Here is a 21,417-nt window from a genome sequence, read left to right on the forward strand (position 1 = left end):
CGTGTCTTGTAAATGCTTATATTGCTCATCAAGAAATAGCCAATGTCAATATGTCAATTACTAAATTTAGAGAGGAAGTTGTAACGAGACTATTGCGAGAAGGTGAAGATTTTACGTCAAATAATGAAAAGTCCGAGGAAGCCTCAGATATACTGGAAGATGTTGGCCGAGCTAATAGAAGACGTTGCGTTATTTGTTATGCGAAGATCTCTGAACAATCGGGTTCCAAGGAGACCTCAAGAAAAACCCCACAAAGTTCACTGAAGTGCTCTAATTGTAAAAAACATTACTGTATATCTTGTTTTTTTGTAGCGCATAACGCAACGAAAATATAAAATACCAAAGCCCTTGTTCCCTTTATTTTAAATTTTCATGTAGAGTAAAGTTTTATTTTTACGTACATGTATTTCTTTGTAAGTAAATAAATGAAATTAAAATTAAAGAAACCTTTAAAAATTACGATTTTTATTTAAAACAAAAAAAGTCATATTGCTGTAGGGTGCCACAACGGTCTCGTATATAAAGGCCAAATATAGCAACTGGACCATCAGGCCATACGTTTCAAGATCCCATTAATTTAAATGAATACAACGAGACCAACGCTGCTTCATATAACGAAATTGTTCGACGCTGCATATGAGTCTACATTGGTATCACACAGCAATTACGCCCCAGAAATGGACGAGACCAGGTTGGTCTTATCTGGCACTCAACGTGTTAAACACTTATAGAGATCACGAAAGTAGAAATCCTAAGATTTCTATTGACGAAACCAAAATTCAGACTTTTGCTTTAATCTGTGCCTATAAATTAGCAAGGCAAAACAGACGAAAAAAATCTGAATTTTGGTTTCGTCAATAGAAATCTTCGAAAGTCTTTGGAACAGTCGTGTAGCTTATATAGACACTAGAAACAAATATGATGCAATCAGTGGGTATTTAAACAAAATGCGGCAAATCCAAGCCTAGATGGATAGACCGAGTAACGTAAGGTGCTGAGATGACAGGTGCTCTCAATTGGTAAACCCAGCGATGGGTTAACCTTATTATACCATATACCGTATAAAACTTTAGAATTATTTATAATAATTCTTTTGTTACCAAAAAATCATGAAACAAAAATTATTATAGCCAATTAATTGGTTTTTTTTACTATCAATCAAAATTAATTTTTTTGTCTATAAAAAGACCATCTGAACGCCGCTGTCTAAATGATCGGAAATAATCGGCTAGCCTCCAGCCGGTTATTGACGGTAATTCTGCTAACTTCATATCATCAGCACTGTCAGTCAGTGTCGCAACTGTCAGTTGTTTCATTTTTACTTTTAGTTAGGAATCATCCATTCTTATCAACTCATTTTAATTACAGTTTTATTTGCAACATACGTTTAATATATTAAGTGAGTGTAATTAATACTTCGTGCCTTCTTTCAACCATATAATCGTCGTTTAAATTAAGAAACAGTGACTCAACAGGTGCAATATGACAGGAAGACTAGCAGGACAGACTATAAATGATAGGCTTTTAGCTGCAAAACATAGTTTGGCTGGACAAGGTTTAGCCAAAGCGGTATGCAAAGCAACCACAGAGGAAATGATCGGACCCAAAAAGAAACATTTAGATTGTAAGTCTTCCGTTTGCTATGTTATTTTCTAAAGAATTTTTCTTGTCATACTCATTACAACAAAAATGTTTTGCCCTTTTGATAATTTGTAAAAAAATTGACTAAACAATATCACCCAACATATAATTTAGGGGATTATAATTTTCTAAAGTTGTTTTGTAATAAGATAGCCTTCACGTTTCCCAACATTACTGCAATCTATCTATGTTACCCCAGTTTACATAAAATTTTTTCTTATGGTCTAAAATATTTTGAATTTTAATGGTTTTAAAGAAACCAATACAAAAAAAAAGAATTAAGTACTTTCTTCATTAGCTAAAAATTGCTTTTTGTTAATTACTTTTTATATAATTATCTACTGATAATATACTTATCACACCATTTTTTTGTACATGTTCATTATGTTTTAAGACAAATAGAATCCATATAAACTAAAATCTAGGTCATTATTATTTGCAATTTAATATGAACATTATATTTGGTCACATATCTACACATTATATTTATATAAAGACTAAACTAAACCTGTTCTTGCTTAATATCAAATTTAAGAAATCTTTTTTATGCAAATATTATTCACAAGAAAGATATGTCTCTTTTGTTATTACAAAACATTTTTTGATTATCAAACAAACATTTAGTCAATTATAAATTCTTTACCTCTTGTGGAAAATCATGAAAATATATAATCAGTTTCTGTTATTATCTATAGCTGATATATAATATTTCATATTAAAGTGCTATTAGCAAGAGTTTATTTAAATACTTATTTAGCAAACAATTAAAGACAAAAATGAATACATTAAACTTTTAATTCACATTTGTTTATATGATTTATTACAATATGTGCCATTCAATAAAAATTTATTACACAATTAAATTGATTCACTCTTGGTAATTATCATTATATAATATTTAGCTCTTACATCCTACTTATTACTTTACCTTTCACCTTTTTTTAATATACACTATCACCTTTCCATAACTGGTGTGGAGGGGGAGTAGTGTTGCTTTCCCCTAAATATAATAATATGTGTATCCATAAAATAATCAAATTTGAAGTCTATATTGAAACTTCCCCATAACTGTAGCTTATCGACATGTCTAAAATATTGATAGCTTACTATAGCCATAATACTGGAAGTTACCATCAATTGGAAAGCCTATATATTATTGACATAGCCTATTTCTATAAAATTTTGACAGCCAACAACAGGATTTCGAACATTTGTTACATCTCTTAACAATCATAATCTCTTGAAAATGTCTACCAACACACACACAGAGAAGTAGTTGATGTTTTTTTAGGAATTAGAATTTGATTTAATCAGGTAAACACTAGAGTGTTTACAAACAGCATGCCATTTTTAAAACTTTACACCATAGTAAGTGATTACTTTTAAATAAAAGAGCCTGTTCTTTATGCCCATATCAAATTAAGAAATTATTTGTCTTTCAAATATGATTGGGGGTCCATATACTTACCTAAAGTTGATACTTTTTTATTTAATTGTGGTTTAATCTTCATTGTAAAAATCCTTTAATTAAATTAAACTGTATGCATTTTGTCTGCAGTTATTTTATTTTGCAATACGATGATTAAATGAAAAATATCTATACCACTAAGATATCTAGACCACTAATGGTCTCTATAAATATTTAGGGGTTACTTTTTAGTGAGTTTTGTGCACTTCATTTATTAAACAATCTTTTAGGCCAATATAAGTGTTAAAATATTCTGTAATAGAAAAGTTACTCTTTGATATCCTTAGAATATGAAAAATTTTGTATATTCAATGGGGTAAAAATTTAATGAATGTTGATATTTTGTGCCGCTTCCATGGATAATTTTTTAGTAATTTTAGGACTTCATGCAATAAAAAAATATTTTACATAAGTACTTGCTAATATTATTGACAATACATTTTATCTGAAAGTTTATCCTTGGTAATGTGAAATAGACCAAAAAACACGGGATATTTCTGTAAAGGTGACTCACTAGGTGACATTTTTTAACTTTGAGATTATTGAGCATTTAAATTTATTTGGACTTAAGTATTTTGTTTTATAACAAACAGAATAGTTTTAAATATTTGAAATAGTTAATAGTAACTTGAACTATTGCTTCGAATGGTACATTTATCTAAGTGATAGACTATAAATAGTACCTTCTGATCAGCAAAAAAAGGTTTTCGCACTTAATGAGTTTTACCCCTCATGTACCTAGAGTTTTCACGATAATACTTAATGAGAAATTTACTAACAGGAAAAAGTACTAAAATTTGGTTGAAAAGAGAAATAGAGCATTAAAACAATATTAAAAATTAACATAAACTATTGTACCCATAGTCAAAGTTTTGTCACTGTCTTTCTTCAGATTCTTGTTCATACAGAGTTGGCCCTGGAGCTCTTTCTACTGATAGAAAAGTTACAGAAGAGAGATACACATAGTTTTAAAAGACCTAGTTTTATAAATTTACTAATAAGAAGTCTCCTTGTATAAGCTTGTTTCATAATTATAGATGTTTCATGATGTCTACCCTTACGTTTTACATAAATTTTAAAATCTGCTTGATGACTATATTTTTTATAGAAAATTTTGTGTGGGTTTTTCTTCTCATCTATAAAACATTTTACTTTAAGCCAGTTTGCTGCTACCATCTTCATCTACACTTCTGTTCTGCATCTCCTTTGACTAAAAAATCCTTTTTAGTAGTTTTTTGAAATCTTGCACTTTTGAAGACTTCTTTCCAATAATTCACGAGAAAGAGAGATCTATTCTCTTTAGCACTTTCAGTAGCTGAATGCATTGAATCGCATTCTATAAATGAATGAGCAGATTTAAGAAATTTTTGCTTAATAACGTCAAGAGTTGGATGATTTTCAACACAACATAAAAGAGCTGCAGCTATGTGTTTATTGCGGTTTTGGCCACCACAGGTATCAGAAAACATAGTCATGTGCGTTATAGAGTTGTTAATACCCTCTAAATATTTAAGAGGAATGGTTCCTGTTTCATTTGTGCCTCTCTGCCCGTTTGTTTCATTCCAGCAGAAACGAAATCTTTTGTTTCCTTTACATTCTTCGTATATTGTGAGATTGTATATAATTTTTGACTCTACTACAGTTGCACTATATTTTAATTAGGTAGCTGAAGGACATTCTATAAATCATGAGTGATTGTATGAAAAGATTGAATTTCTTTCGCTTTTCTTTTATCAGCATCTTTCTCTCATGTTACTTTCTTCTCTCCTTTTAATATGATCATCATAATTATTCTTCAACAATTGATCGTCTTTGTTGGATTTTTATTTCTCATAAATCAAACACTGGTCCTTTTTAGGAGTGAAAAAGGATAGGTTGTATTGAGTACAAAATTTTTTTCAACAAATAGGACAATGAACAGATGTGACATGTCTTTCTTTACAGAACAGAAATTGTATAAGCTATGCATTTTGAGGATGCTTAAAGTTGAATCTAAATATCGACGCTTACTAGATTTCCTAACATAATGAGAAAGCATTTGAGGAAAACTTTTAATATGTCCTTTAACAAGTTTAATATTTTCTTCACTTGTTTCGTTGCCGGAAGTTTCGTAACCTCTCTGGTCATTTCTGCTAAATATTCCAGTTAGAGCAATAATTTTGCACAAACTTGAAAACGGAATGCAAATTGTTCGTCTTGCATTTAGCAAATCTGCACTTAGTGTTAGGACTATTTGTGAAGGTATTATAAGATCATTACCTCCATTTTCTTTGCCACAATGTATTTTATTTTATTATTTGAATTTCGAGCCCCCTAGAATGACACCAAAGATTCATTTATGCAGAAAAACTCTCCAGGGAATCTTGAGATTGAAATGATTGGTTGAATTTGTTTATTAGAGGACTAATTTTTAAAAGTTTATCATTTTGATCTGAGGCTTCATTTGTGAAATGCCACACTTTCAATAGTATCTGGAACATATTTCGTGACATGACCAAATATATTGCATTTGCATATAGATAATTTCATGACCAATATAGTGAATTTGCTGGTAAATGGAGAATACCTATCCACATACGGATTCCTATAAATTTTTCCATTTCTTGCCTTTGTATCGAACCCTTGATGAATTCTAGCTTCCATTTTTTGTGCTTTTTCTTTTTGCTTTAAAGCATAATGATTGGTTTCATTCACAAAAATTAACTCAGCAGAATTGGTTAGTAATTTTAATTCATGTAAATTAAAGTTTCTAGAAATAATATGGAACTAAACTTTCCATACCAGGACATTGCAATAACCAGAATTAGAAGAAAATTAGAAATTTCATAAATGCTCAGCGGTTATAGGACCCTACCTAAAATTTCTGATTTCATCACATACATTATTTCACATTGCACATTATTGCATGTTTTCTAGTTTTATCCAAAGTATCAAATGCATATTTGGTAATCAAATGCTCGATAGTTTCATCTAATGTGTTAGCTGCATGAGAAGTTGCGAGTACAGTAGAAGTGGTCAATACATTAGAAGTAGAAGGTGCATTATTACTGGCCTCATTTATTTCAATTTCTATATCAGAATCTTCCAAGAGTAATTCATATTCACTAAGTACTCGGTTCATACTCTAAACAACTTGGTGAAAGATCAGATTGTCTGAAACTAACTCTTTCCACATATCATGGAGATGCTTCTGTTCCAAGCAGGTTTTCTGCACATGATGTAGATGGTACCACACACTCATTAGTCTGAAATCGTTGGTGGATACTGCTTCTCCACCATGGTCTCAAAGAAAGCATTTATCAGTTCTGGTCATGATGGATACCTGTTATTCACAAAAAAAAATAACATATATAATAATAATAAAAAAAAGCAATGACCGTTGGCTATATGTATTCATAGATATTTAAAAACAAAATTACGAAAAAAAAATGTTGGGAATACAGCGTGAGATTTCTTAATACATATGTCACTCTTAAGGCACCAGCTAAATACTTTATTCAGCTGGATATAGAAAACACTATTATTTTCTAAATAGTGGCTATAATCTTTTTGTTTACATATTTAAGCAGATTACTAAATATTTTCCTAATGTTTTGCATAATATAGAAATTGATTATATCAAGTATTGTAGTAGTAATAAGAAGTATTATAAATTCCACTTCAGAAGTATTTATATCTAACAAAGTTTGAAATGAATCATATATAGTATTACTTAGTCATATTTCATTGAATGTTTATTGACCTGCATGTGCTTATTGGACTTTTATATTTGTATACCTTTACATTTTGAGATTAGCTGTTAGATTTTGTAGTAATTACTGATTATTGTTATCCACCTTTAATCTCACCCAATCTCAAGTTATACAGGGTGTATCAAATCTCTGGGTTCCTTTTTTTACTGTTAAACTCTGGAATATACAACAAATGTTCATAATTTTAAAGTTATTTTCGACTATACAGGGTTAGTCAGAATAACGAAATGTTTGCTTTTTGTGTATTAAACCATTTTTGAATATTTTTTTTTAATATGAAGACTTTGTATAAAGTTTTATAGGTCTAAAATTAATAATTTTCGCAATATTTATACTAATATTTAAAAGGCTGTGGATTAGGTTTGCAGGTTAATAAAAATGTAAATGACAATAAATGTCAAAGTTTTTCTAGTGTAGCAGTTTTTCTTAATAATTTATTACCTTCGACATCTAGCCATACAATATACAGTGTGATCACAATTTTCAAAGACAAAATTTTCTCAATTTTTGATGGAACAACCCTGTATATTAGTATTGCATATACAGGGTCTTCCAGTTCAAAAACACAACTTTGGTTCATTCCGTTCTTACTAACCCTGTATAATCGAAAATAATTTTAAATTACAGACGTCTTTGATATAAATCAACTTTTTATAAACAATTTCTCATATACTCCATAATGTAGCCATAACAAAAGAAAACCAGAGGTTTGGCGCACCCTGTATATTACATATTTAAATACTTTACACATTTTTCCTATGCTACTAATCTAACATAATTTTTACATGTTTTTTAGGTTTAGTTTAATTACTATATCAAATTCAATAACTTTTTTTATGGGTACCTATAGGTTTCTAAAGTAATCTTAAATATTTTTGTTAGCAACTCTTTATTCAATTTGCGTTTAATAATTTTCCAAATTTAATTAATAATACAGATCAGGTAAATACCTGTTTAGCACAATTCTAATAAGCAAATAACACTACGTCCTACATTAGCAACATTCTTATAGATAAATAATAATACTACATACTTATTGCATACACACACATGCATACTCGGCTCTATGGCCCGTCGGTTCCACAATTCGCCTCTTAAATCTTCTGCGTCGCTCTAAATCCTTCTCCACTTCCTTCAGACATGTTTCTTGGGACTCAATGAAGCATTGGCGGGCATTTTTAATTGTTTATTTGCATTTTACGCTTAAACTACTTATTTTACGAAAAAATCACAGGAATAACTTTCGTCTTAAAATAATCCATTTTAAAAAAGTGGTTTCGAAGCGAAAAAACAGCTTGTGGGTATGCAATCGACCCTTTTCAACAAAATCCATCCACCTATAGCTTCCTAGCTTCATTGTGTACTTTAATACTGGCAGATTTTTGCTTATTAACAGATATCGACAATACCATAAAGATTTTATAGATACATTAGGGGAATGTACAGTATAGTATGACATGGGAAAAAGATGATGTTGTGAATTTAAAGGTGGTAGAGAGAAGTGTACAGACCAATATGCAGGGGTAGAGCTCACACCATCACTACATAAGAAAATGTTACAAAGGTCCATGATCTTGTGCTTCAAGATCGACGTGTGACTATTAGACAAATTAAGCAGGTAAGGTCATGCTGACCGTATTTTAGAATTATTAAGGGCAATTTTAGTAGATTACCTGTAAAAGAGAGCCACAATTAGGTAAAGGTGCTTATCATGCCAATGTAATTCCAAAATTTTGTGAAGCCGTAAAAGAAACACGTAGAGAGAAATTGCGCAAAGTTGTTCTCTTGGGAACCCTGATCCTTCTATCCTCATGCGGATAATGCAGCTAGTCATAGGTCGGCCATTCCAGCAGCTACAATCGCTCAAGCACACTTCGAATTGATTGAGCAATTCCCATATTCTCCAGATTTGGTTCCTAGGATCATTAGGTAATTAGATCAGTGCTTCTTGATTGAGAGGCATAAAAATGGTAATTATAAATGATGGAACTACCAATGGTTTGTACCTTCTTGCTATTGGACAAAAATATAAAGCAATCCTCATTCTCAATAGGTGCAAATGTGTAGAAAATCTGTTGTGGTTCAAAAGTGGTTTTGGTCCATGGGAGGCTTTTTTAGCGTCCAGGTAAATATACAGAGATGTCAAGATGTACTGGAATCAGACAGCTTAAAGGTCAGATATCTGAGGAAGTTCCTATTATGAGAGGACTTCGACAGGGATGTGTGCTCTCTCCTCTTTTATTTTATATGCAGAAAAGGTTTTTGGAGAAGCTGTAGAACACAAAACAGAAGGTATAATTGTCAACGGAGTAGTCATCAACAACTTAATATATTCTGATGACACAGTTTTTATAGCAACGGATAAAGATCATTTTCAGACACTGTTGTTAGTTGTTAAAGACCATAGTAAACATCAGGGTTTGAAAGTAAATACAAAGAAAACCAAATAAATATCATACAAATATTTGAGCTGTTGGACGAATGAAAAATTGGATTTATCTCAGGAAATCAAAAGCAAAATAGAGTAAGCCAGAACATCATTGAAGATTATGAAACATGTATTAACCAACAGCGTTAAGAAGTCATTAACAATACGTTTCTTAAGCTGTTATGTCTTCAACATTATATTCTATGGAATGGAAGCGTGAACTACCACTGTAACCATGTATCAAATAATTTAGGCTTTCGCCAAGCGTTTAGAATATCGTGAACGGACAAATGAATGAATAAAGTAGTTTCACAATGTCTAAATAATGTTTTTCGTTCTTAATACCATAAAAAGAAGAACACTAGAGTACTTTACCCACGTCATAAGAAATCCAAAATATGAACTACTACATGTAATTATTCAGGGGAAAATATAAGATTATAATATTATTCCGCTCAAATAGGTGCAGAACATAAGAGATTACATGTCATTTTTTTTTCGCAATTTTCCAGCGAAAATAAGGCACGTCTAATTAGTTTCTTTTATTGAGTTTAGTTATGAATTGAAGAGAAAATATTATAACAACACGGCAAATAATACAGGAAGACAAAATTTGACCAATATTCATACCCAGAGATCAGAATAAATTTTTCAAAAGGTCTTTTTGTGCGCTGAATCCGAATCTGAGCACCAAATTGCCAAATTGGCCCTGGTTTCTGATATATCCTAACATAAAAGTATAAAAATGACGGTTTTTGGTTGTTTTTGAGGTTATGTAGCATCGTAATATAATTTTTCTTCCATAAACTGTTATAACTATCTTAAAGTATAAGTCTCAGTCTTTTAAATGATAGCTTACTCAGATATCTTCTTTTTTGGCTGAGATATCTCATTTTATAGTTTCTGAGTTTTAAAAAATCTACAAACCATACGATTATTATCATCATCATCACCATTCAAACTTCGCTTATCCACTGCTGGACATAGATCCCCTCATAATTTTCTATCTATTTCGATCTTGTGCCTCTTCCATCCAATTCCTATGACAACGTTTTAGATCGTCAGTCCAACGTGTTGGTGGACGACCTCTGCTTCGGTAGGCATCATCTCTTGGTCTCCATTCCAGTATCCGCTTTGTCCATCTATTATCTGTCATTCGAGCCACGTGACCTGCCCAGTTCCATTTCAGTGTTGCTACTCTCTCTACTACGATTATTATAGTATAATTATATATATATATATATATATATATATATATATATATATATATATATATATATATATAATAGTATAAATATAGTTTAATTCTGAAGCTGCCTCTGGTTAATTTCCTTTGAGGTAGATTGCCAACTATCCCTCATCTTTTCTTGTTGTTTTCTAGGGCAATTTTTGGGAGTCTATTCTCATCCATTCGTCTTACATGACTGTACCACATCCTTTTACGCTGCCTTCCCCATCTTACAATATCATGAATTGTGCACTGCTCTCTAACGTTTGTATTTCTCAGCCTGTCTCTTCTTGTTTTGCCCACTATTGTTCTTAGGGTTTTAATTTTGGCAACCCTTAGCATCTGTTTCGTTTTGTTGGTATCTCCGCGCATTTCTATGCCATATGTCATGATCGGTCGTATGCAAGTCTTGTAGATTCTAATTTTACTATCTGTGCGCATAAACGGATTTGACCAGACTATCTCCCGCAGACATCCCGACAATGCGGATGCTTTGTTGATCTGACTCCTTAGGTCCTTTACTGGGTCGTGTCTGCTTGATATATCTATACCCAGATATCTGAATTGCATCACCTGTTCTATGGGGTTGTTCTTGGGCACCTTGTATAAAATTCCTTTATACAAGGTATATATACCTTTTATAAAGGAATTTTTAAATACATTTTTTGTTATACATGGTATATAGCCAACTACAGGATTTAGTTTTCTTGTGGAAAAAAGTTTAGTGGTGAGGCCAATTTTAACACATACAATGAATTCGCGCTCTCAAGTAAATCTAATTGACATACAAAGTGAGCCAGATCGAGATTTTCATTTCATCCTCAATTATCATGATAACTCAACAAAATTCATAATGCTAAGGGAATTAAAAACAAAGACAGCTGGAGAATTTGCCTATCATTTATTAGATATTTTTGTTTATTTGGCGCGGTTACGATTTTACCAAGCGACAACGGTAGAGAATTTGCCAACCACATCGTAAAAATTCTGCTAAAATGTGACCCAAATTAAAATTGGTCCATGAAAAATCTTGCTATTCGCAAACCTTACGGGTCTGTGGAGAGATCGAACCAAGATGTAAGAGACATGTTGGTTACATGGTTGGCTGAACAAAACACAACCAAATGGTGTAAAGGGTTGCGATTTGTACAAAGTAGAAAAATTCCTCTCCATACAGGAATAACTAGAAGTTATGAAGATTCTGAAGCTATGTTTGGCACGACTCAGAGGATCCGTCTTAAGGATTCGATACTTGCTAAGGAACTCCTATCCAACGTTTAAACAGAAGACGAACTACAAAAGTTGTGCGATCAGAAGAATTCAGATGAGCGTGAAGATGGATATGTATCACTAGTTAACTAGTAGGAAAATAGTTTGACAAACAGAAGGAACACTGAAGATCAACATCGAACAATAAATTTCAAATACAGTAAAACCTCGATATAACGGACCTCTATTTAACGGACTTCGGATATACTTAAGGGACAAAAAATCTGGTCAAAGTTAAAAAAAAAAAAAAAATTAAAACATACTGTTAATATTATACCCGATATAATAACGATTATATGGTTGTTTACCACGTTGGCCGGGAAATCTGCTACAATTAAAGTAGCAAATCATATGGACATACCATTTAGAGCAAGTGATGGATAGCTCTGGCTCTTTCGCAAAAGGCACGGAATCGTGAATAAAAGAATTTACGACGAAGCTTCAAGTGCATCAAAAAAAGAAATAGAACCTTTTATGCAAAAATTTGTAGAAATTATAAGTAACGAAATGCTATTCGAATCTCAGATTTACAATGCTGACGACACTGGTTTGTTATGGCGTACTTTGCCTGAAAGCCTCCAAATATAAAAAATCGAATTCTGGAAGAAAAATCAGCAAGGACAGGATCTCAACACTGCTTTGTGCTAACGCCGATGGATAGCATAGATTGACTCCTGTAATGGTTGGCAAATCTGGTAAACCTAGAATTTTAAAAGATATAATACATCATCTGCTCTTTTCATATTATAGCTCTAAGAAGGCATTGTTAAACTCAGATATTTTCAAAAGTGGGCTTTTTGAAGAATTACCCCTTCACGACGACGAATGTCTGAAGACAATTAAATAGAATTTTGTTTGTATTTTGTATATATATCTAAATACAGTGTACATACATATTTTCAAAAAAAAATTATTTTAAACATATTTTTATATAACGGACTTTCGGCTTTAACGGACACCCCGTCCCCCTAAGTAGTCCGTTATATCGAGGTTTTACTGTACTCATCAATGTTCATTCGTTACTTACCTATTCACATTATCTGCGGAAACTTTGACGAAGAAAATAGACAAAGTTAAGAAAACATTACATGTAACCGATGTTTACGAAGTGAGAAAATAAATAATGAACGGAGCGAGGTTAAAGTTGGACTCGACAAACAAGCTGAGAAATTATTGTTTGCTCGACGCGTTCTGGAAATGTGAAGAATACCAGAATGCTTTCTGACTGACTCTGAAAAATTCGTACGCACTTCCAACAGGTCTAGAATGCGTTCTGGTCTACATTAAAATGCTGAAAACTGATATTTCGGACATTCGCGATGTGCTGGTGACCAGATCGCGTTTTGGCCGTATTTTCGACCATTGCCGAAATCGCCGTTTGACGTATATACAAATCATATCCGGCATTTGTTTATTTGTAAAAAGATTGTGACGAAAATCGTGTATATACATATAACAATTATTTTTCTATCCAGAATACTTGACCACAAAATAAACCACAGCAAATAATAGAAATAAAAATTATCATACGATTTGCATAATTTATATAATTTATTCCAGCGAAGCAGATAATGTTTTTAGGAAATTATAAGTTCTTATTATAATTATTAGTCTAATAAACACATTTTTCAAATTAGCAATTGTTATTTTTAAGTTCCTATTATAAACAAAATTTTTCAGAATTTCTACTATTAGCTAAATTAATTTCTAAAATAATATTTCTAATTCCAAATATATTTATATAATCTTATCTTGCTTTGCAATGGCTCATTTTATGACACCGTTCAATTTACAGTAGTATAGTAGTACAAAATATTAAATTTCGTTGAATAGATATATTCAACCTAACAATACTGGAATAAAATAAATCAAATACTCATAACATCCATTGCTAATTGAATCAACATTACACTGCTGAGCCTTCGTTGACTTATATTTACCCTATCCTATTTAGCCTGTCCTATCTAGTTGTCAGTAATGTTGCAGAACCAGGATAATTTTTTGACCACATTTTCCTTTTATTTTTCACTTAACGATTAATCGGGGAAAACGATACTTTTCGTGACGTAGCAAATGACCCAAATAGCTGTTTTTTTATTTTGATCGTTCTCAACAGTTGTTTCTCTGTATTTTGGACATTGTTTTGTAGTCTAGGAGTCCCAGAGGGGGGGGGGTTATGCACTTTTATTGACGTTTTTTATGTTTTTTTGGCGCATAGATTCGATTTTTTGAGGGTACCAGGCCGAAAACCCGTCAGATAATTTGTTATTAACAATTTAATTGTTTAAATAATTATATCTCCTAAGCTATTAGAAATATTTCATTTTACCAAAATGAAAAAATGGCGTTTGGTAAACTTGATGCGATTATTACAACAAATGAACCGGAGTTATAATAAATTTCGTGAAAAACAATTGCAAAATGGGTATTCGATGGGGCTTTTCCAAGAATAACTTAGCTTTCATACGTGCGATTAACTTTCAAAACCCCTTCAAGATAGTTGTTTCAGCTTTAAAAAAAAACTTTGAAGAATTACTTTATTTTTATTAATAAAAAAGTTATAACAATTAAAATTACAAATTTGACTAAAAAGTTGCGAATTAATTTGTTGATAAGGGATTTAAACAAAATTAAGCTACAAACTTCGAAAATCTGGCTAATGGAAGTTATAGAACAACTCAAAACGAACATTTTACGCTTTGGTAAATGTTTCTAAGTTAATTTTTGACCAAGATATGGAACTTTTAATATAGCGACTTAAGGCACGCGGTCAACTGGCAGCGAATGCGGGAGCGCGTAAACCGCGAGTGTAAATCTTCTTCTTCTTCTACTTCTTGAAGATCTTTCGATCTGTTTAATTCTGAAGCTGACTCTGGTTAATTTCCTGGGAGGTAGATTGCCAACTATCCTTCCATCTTTTAGGTGGTCTTCCGGGAGGTCTTGAACCGGGCGGGTTGTTTTTTTAAGGCAATTTTTGGGAGTCTATTCTCATCCATTCGTCTTTATGATTGTACCACATCCTCTTACGCCGCCTTCCTCATCTTACAATATCTTGAATTTTGCACTGCTCTCTGACGTTTGTATTTCTCACCCTGTCTCTTCTTGGTTTGCCCACTATTGTTCTTAGGGTTTTCATTTCGGCAACCCTTAGCATCTGTTTCGTTTTGTCGGTATCTTCGCTCACTTCTATGCCATATGCCATGATCGGTCATTGCAAGTCTTGTAGATTCTAATTTTACTATCTGTGCGCATATACGGATTTGACCAGACTATCTCCCGCAGACATCCCGACGGATGCTTTGTTGATCTGACTCCTTAGGTCCTTTACTGGGTGTGTGTGCTTGATATATCTATGCCCAGATATCTGAATTGCGGGGTTGTTCTATGGGGAGTTCTATGGGGTTGTTCTCAACCACTAACTTACATCTGAGCGGATCTTTTGCTATTGTCATATATTTAGTTTTGTTGGTAGAAATGGTCATATTTAGTTGGCGGCTTATTTGAAAGGGGCTTAAACTGTCGCCTTTTCTAATTCCTCCCGGTGTTGAAATATTTTCAGTGAATTGGTCTCCTGCTCTAACTTTGGTTACATTGTTGTTATTTAGGTTATGGACTATCTTTGTTATGTTGGTCGGTGTTATATTTTCTATTAATATATTTAGAATGTCTCCCAGGCGAACCCTGTCAAACGCCTTCGTTAGATCAATGAAGCAAATATACTATAGCTTTTTTTTATTTTTTTTTTATTATGAATACTGCATCTGTTATAGACCGCCCTCTTGTAAAACCTTGTTGTTCTTCAGCATTAGTGATTTGCCTTTCCAATTTGTTCTTAAGAATACTCGTGAAAAGTTTCATCGTTATATGGTTAACGGTATGGTATGGTATGGTATGGTACGTTAAGAGGGTGATTCCTCTGTAGTTTTGTGGGCAAGTTTTTTGTCTGTTTTTATATAGGGGGATTGTGATGCTCTTATACCATACCATGCCTTATACCTGATGCTTCCTACCAAAATGTTGTTAAATAATGATGTTTCTAATAAGATGTTTCTAATAAGATCTTTCTAATAAGATGTTTCTATACAGATAATGTCCCAAAAGTTCCAATCTGATAAAGCATAAAACTAAAATTTCCAAAGTAATTAGACACAAAAGAAAACAAGAACAAAGTTGCTATTATTTTATTTTTGTACACTATAAAACAAATATTATGATCAACACTCAAAAATTCCTTAACAATATCTTATTAGCTTTTCAGGACACTGACCCGAATATAAATACATATATCAACAATAAACAATTGTCGAAATGTTTTACTGGTATGTCACAAATAATTTTTCCAAAGAATATATTTCAGTAGAACCTCTATAAGCCGAACATCAAGGGAGATGTCAAAAAAATTCGAGTTAAAGGGTTTTTGAATTAGAGAGGTGGAATAAATAGAAATTCAAGTTACATATTTTTATTTACTATAAACCAACATTATTTCAAAACATCCTTAAAATAAAAAGAATACGGCATTAAAAAAACTCCTATTTTTTTGCTTTAGATAATTCTGTTGTTCCCTATCTAAAGTATAAAAAGCAGACACTTCTTGTTCTTCAGAGTTGCTGGTTTGTTCTATAAAATTCCGTAAATTATTCAATGCTGTTCTTGTCTCTTTGATGGAAACCCATGGAGCGCATGTAGTGTTTAAGTCTTCTATGTCATCTAAATTATTAGTATCTGTTTTCTGTATTACGGAATCGATAATTTCGTCAATAGATAATGTCACAGCAGCCATAACTCGATCTACGTAACGAAGTCCTCAAATTATATTCGTGATTCAAACACCACTATATTCCATTCTGCAGGAGGTGAAATAGAAAATTCTTCGGTTTCAACTTCTTCTGTTGACGACGATGGAAAACCACAGTGTACAGTTTTTCTAATAGTACTTAGTCGTATTTATATTTCGCCAAGCTTTATCAGCCATTCTCATGGCTTGCAATGCATCTATAATATACATATATCTTATAGTAGAATTCTGTTTTTCTTCCATATTATCCAACATGTTCTTGACAATTTATTTTTTGATATAATGACTTGGAAAGTCATATATAAGATATATATATATATATATATATATATATATATATATATATATATATATATATATATATATATATATCTTATAGTAGAATTCTGTTTTTCTTCCATATTATCCAACATGTTCCTGACAATTTATTTTTTGATATAATGACTTGGAAGTTTTTAATGATACCTTGATCCATAGGCTGTAATTTTAATGATTTATTATCGTGTATTTGCGATATTATGCATCTCCTCATTTCTCTGGATATTTTCTTTTTGTCATCTTCCGTGTATATGAATTTCCCTAGTACTAATCGGTGGTTACCTGCACAGTCTTTCTTCTTTATGTGCCTTCTTCTACCGAAGGTTGGCGACCATCAAACGATAGGTTTCTCTGTTTTGTGCCGCATGTGTTATGTTCGCAGCTTCTGGTATTTGAAACCATTCTCTCAAGTTTCTCAGCCAGGATTTCTTCTTTCTGCCCAAACCTCTTCTACCTTCAATCTTGCTTTCCACAATAAGCTGTAGCAGACTGTACTTATCATTACGGAACACATGGCCCAGGTATGACGCTTTCCTCCTTTAAACAGTTGTTAACAATTCCACCTCTTTACCCATTCGTCTTAATCCCTCTGTGTTGGTCATTCTGTCCAAGGTATTCACAGTATGCGTCGATACAGCCACATTTCTAGAGCCGCTAACTTCTTTATAGTTGCTGCTGTTAACGTCCACCCTTCAACTCCGTAAAGTAGTGTAGAGAGTACGTAGCATTTCGTGGCGCGCCATCGGAGGTTAACGCTTAGGTGGCGGTTGCTTAAGAGCTTTCTCATTTTGATGAATTTGGACTGGCACAGTCTGCTTGTCTGTATCTCTTACATCTTTTGATGGCCTTTCTTACTATTATTAAATCAATAATTGATCTTTGGTTTCTACTAGGTTCCTCCCATGTGTATCTATGTATGTTTTTATATTGAAATCTTGTGTTGGTTATGGCCAGATCGTATTTTTGACATATTTCAATTAGAGGACTTCCATTGTCCTTTCTAATTTCGTCTTGTCTGAATCGTCCCACTGTATCTTTATTTTCCTGCCCTATGTGGCTGTTAAAATCTCCAATTAGTAAAATATCTTCTTTTTCCTTTGCCTTATGTAATAGATCTTGTAGTGCGTTGAAAAAAATCTTTCTTTTCCCCTATAATCGCATCGTCATTAATTGCCTCCAACAATTATTATTGGATTTTCAAATAATTTCATCCATTTATTTGCTGGTAATTTTGTATGTGTTCTCTTCATTAATTTTTTTATTAATATTTATACTCCTTTTGCTGCTCTTTCATGTTTGCGAACCGCATTCCATATGTGTGTATATTTTTCCCCATGATTTTTTTGTTTCACTTAAGACGATTATATCTGTGCCTAGTTTTTTTATTTTTGGGAGTATTTATTTTGTTTCGTTGCGATACCTTGGATATTTCACGTTCCTGTTCTCATAGTCATCTTTCTTCGCCTTAGTCGTATATCCTTGTTTCCATCCAAATTCCAAGGCTGTGCTTCCAAGGAAAATTACAATTTTGGATATCGACTGAGGGTAGGACAATCGTGTTCCCTGTATAGTATTGGAGATAAACAAAGGCTCGCGTAGGCAGGGCGCATCCCTGAAGTAGATATGTCATCTATTGGGATTATAGATGAGTATTTACCCGCTATCTGTTTATTGTATTAGACTATTCTTTTTATGTAATTGATGCGTGCACTTTGACAGATAACATGTGCAAAAGATTAGAAGCGTTCGAAATATGGGCATACAGAAGAACGCTAAAAATTCCGTGTACTGCCATAAAAACGAACGAAATTGTTAACATTATCAAGAAAAGAAAACTAGAATATTTTGGACACTTTAAAAAAATGCCTAATATAATCTGCTGAAATTAATAGAAGAAGGCAAAATTTAGATAAAACGTGGTAGAAGAAGGACCTCGTGGTTCAAGATGGCCTCATGCCTCAATGGTGCGGAGTTAGTACCAGATCAACCAGCAGCAGTTGAGAGTGAGCAATGGGTCTCTTTAGTCTTTTAGTAGCTTTCCATAGAGTGTGATCACAGGTACCATTATCTATTAATTCTTTTAACTAAGCACTAATTGAAGCATTTTTTATTTTACGATTTTCGTTTTGAGCTCTTGCTCTGTTTAGTCGATTCTTGTATTGAAAAGTTCTTGTTAAAAAAACTAAATCTTAATAAAACCACACTTCATTGCAATTATCAACATAAAATTGTTACTGTTAAATAATGTATGGCATTAAAAATTATGAAAGATTATAAGATTACGAATAATTATGAAGATTTGTTTACGATTTTAATATTAACTTGCTATCAGTAAATATGGTATTGAGTTCCTAGCGGACATTTTTCTAGATGTGCAGAAAGCATTCGATCAGGTCTGGCACTCAGGCCTGATCGAAAAACTCCACCAAAGTTACTGACAAACTTTCCACACCCTTCCTATTCCCATCAACAGATCAAAAATATCCTTCTTTATGTTAACTACTCTCCGTAGGATTTTCTTACCATAACGGACGAGAGCGTTCTGTATTTGACAAGGTCCAACCACATCTCGACTCCATTATCAGGTGGTGCGATAAATGGAGAGTAACCTTAAATACAACAAAAACTCAATGATTCTGTTCAGACATTTCAATTGCTCCCGACTACATCTCGAGGAAAACAAGCACATTATGCTCAACGGAGAAATACTACTTAAGCAACCGCCACCTAAGCGTTAACCTCCGATGGCGCGCCACGAAATGCTACGTACTCTCTACGTTACTTTACGGAGTTGAAGGGTGGACGTTAACAGCAGCAACTATAAAGAAGTTAGCGGCTCTAGAAATGTGGCTGTATCGACGCATACTGAGAATACCTTGGACAGACAGAGTGACCAACACAGAGGTATTAAGACGAATGGGTAAAGAGATGGAATTGTTAACAACTGTTAAAAGGAGGAAAGCGTCATATCTTGGCCATGTGTTCCGTAATGATAAGTACAGTCTGCTACAGCTTATCGTGGAAGGCAAGATTGAAGGTAGAAGAGGTTTGGGTAGAAAGAAGAAATCCTGGCTGAGAAATTTGAGAGAATGGTTTCAAATACCAGAAGCCGCGAACATAATACATGCGGCACAAAACAGAGAAACCTATCGTTTGATGGTCGCCAACCTTCGGTAGAAGACGGCACATAAAGAAGAAGGAGAAATACTTATATTCATACTATCGGTGTCCTATTTAGGTATAGAATTGGCAACGGAGAAGAAAATCCTGATGAGGATTATGGGCAAAGACCATGATTATCCTTTAGTATTAATCAATCAAGAAGCCAACATCCCTACAATCCAAAATTGGATCAAAACTTTCAGTTAAAGGTACGTTTTGAGAACCATCCAAAGGTTAAACATGAAAGCAAAGGATCACTAGTCTTAATTCGTCTTTTTTTACTTCTAAAATTTGAAAAAACGATAAAATTTTTATTTCCTTTTTTCTTTGGTATGTTTAAGGTAAATATTGTATGTATATGGGATATTGTTGTGAATTTATTAAAAGGTTCAATATTTATAACACTTATGGATTTAATTTATTTTTATTTATATTAACTTATCTGACAATAATTTATATATATCCGTACGTAACAAATAAATTCGCGAGCGCGTCTTCAGAATTAACTGCCCCTTCAATTAGAGTTTCGTTATTATATACCAGTGCCGTTATCTCGAAAAGTCTAAAACCTTCGATGGCGAAACGGTAAAGGCAAACTGGATTTCCCTCGCATCGTTTCGACCTTATTCAGGTAAATCGAAGCCTCTCGTAAAATCTAAAATATATTAGCATTAGTCATCATATATTTTACAGTAATTTTTAGGCCAGGATATTTATCGTAACAATATGTTATATTTATATGAGAGAAGGAAGAATATGGAGTTATGTGCAAAAGGGAACTGGAAAAAGCACAAAATCGAAAGTAAATGTAAGTAAAGAGGACCTCAAAGTTATCAAAGCTCTAAAAGAAGATGAGTTCATAATAATGATACCAGCTGACAAGTACAATGTAAAATGTAATCATGGACAAAATTCATTACCAGAAAAAAATCCAAGAATTAGTCACAAGTGGACAATACTACACAAAAGAACCCTACCAAAGATTTAAAAAGAAAATATACACAACACTATAATAATTTAAGGAATACCTGGCAGAATACCAAAAAAAGAACACTAACATCCCACTAAGCAGGACACCGCATCAAGACGGAGGCCCAAAATACACAAAGAAAACGTACCACTTAGGACCAATTTGCAGCAGCATGGGTTCTCCTTCTATAATTCACAGCCATTTCTGCAAAACTAACAGAAATAGATTAGAATCTTAACAATATGCTAGTCAATTTTGACATTACCAGCCTTTTCACCAATGTAACTTTGGAAAAAACTTTAAAAATAATAAGATCATTAGAGAGGGATGATACATTGAGAACAAAATCATGCTGGATGTATCATCTATAACGGAGCTGTTAA

General features: G+C 32.8%; 1 protein-coding gene across 1 annotated transcript in view; it reads left to right on the top strand.

The window, feature by feature from the left end:
* Positions 1-1,280: 1,280 nt before the first annotated feature.
* The window catches only part of LOC140431322 (phosphatidylinositol-binding clathrin assembly protein LAP-like), a 112,184-nt gene continuing 92,047 nt past the window's right edge, over positions 1,281-21,417 (top strand). Inside the window, exon 1 of the mRNA XM_072519255.1 lies at positions 1,281-1,624. Coding sequence (XP_072375356.1) covers positions 1,483-1,624 — 142 coding nt within the window. The 5' untranslated portion in view covers positions 1,281-1,482. The remainder of the gene's footprint in view (positions 1,625-21,417) is intronic.

This window comes from Diabrotica undecimpunctata, unplaced genomic scaffold (assembly GCF_040954645.1).
Source record: "Diabrotica undecimpunctata isolate CICGRU unplaced genomic scaffold, icDiaUnde3 ctg00000631.1, whole genome shotgun sequence".
Taxonomy (NCBI): domain Eukaryota; kingdom Metazoa; phylum Arthropoda; class Insecta; order Coleoptera; family Chrysomelidae; genus Diabrotica; species Diabrotica undecimpunctata.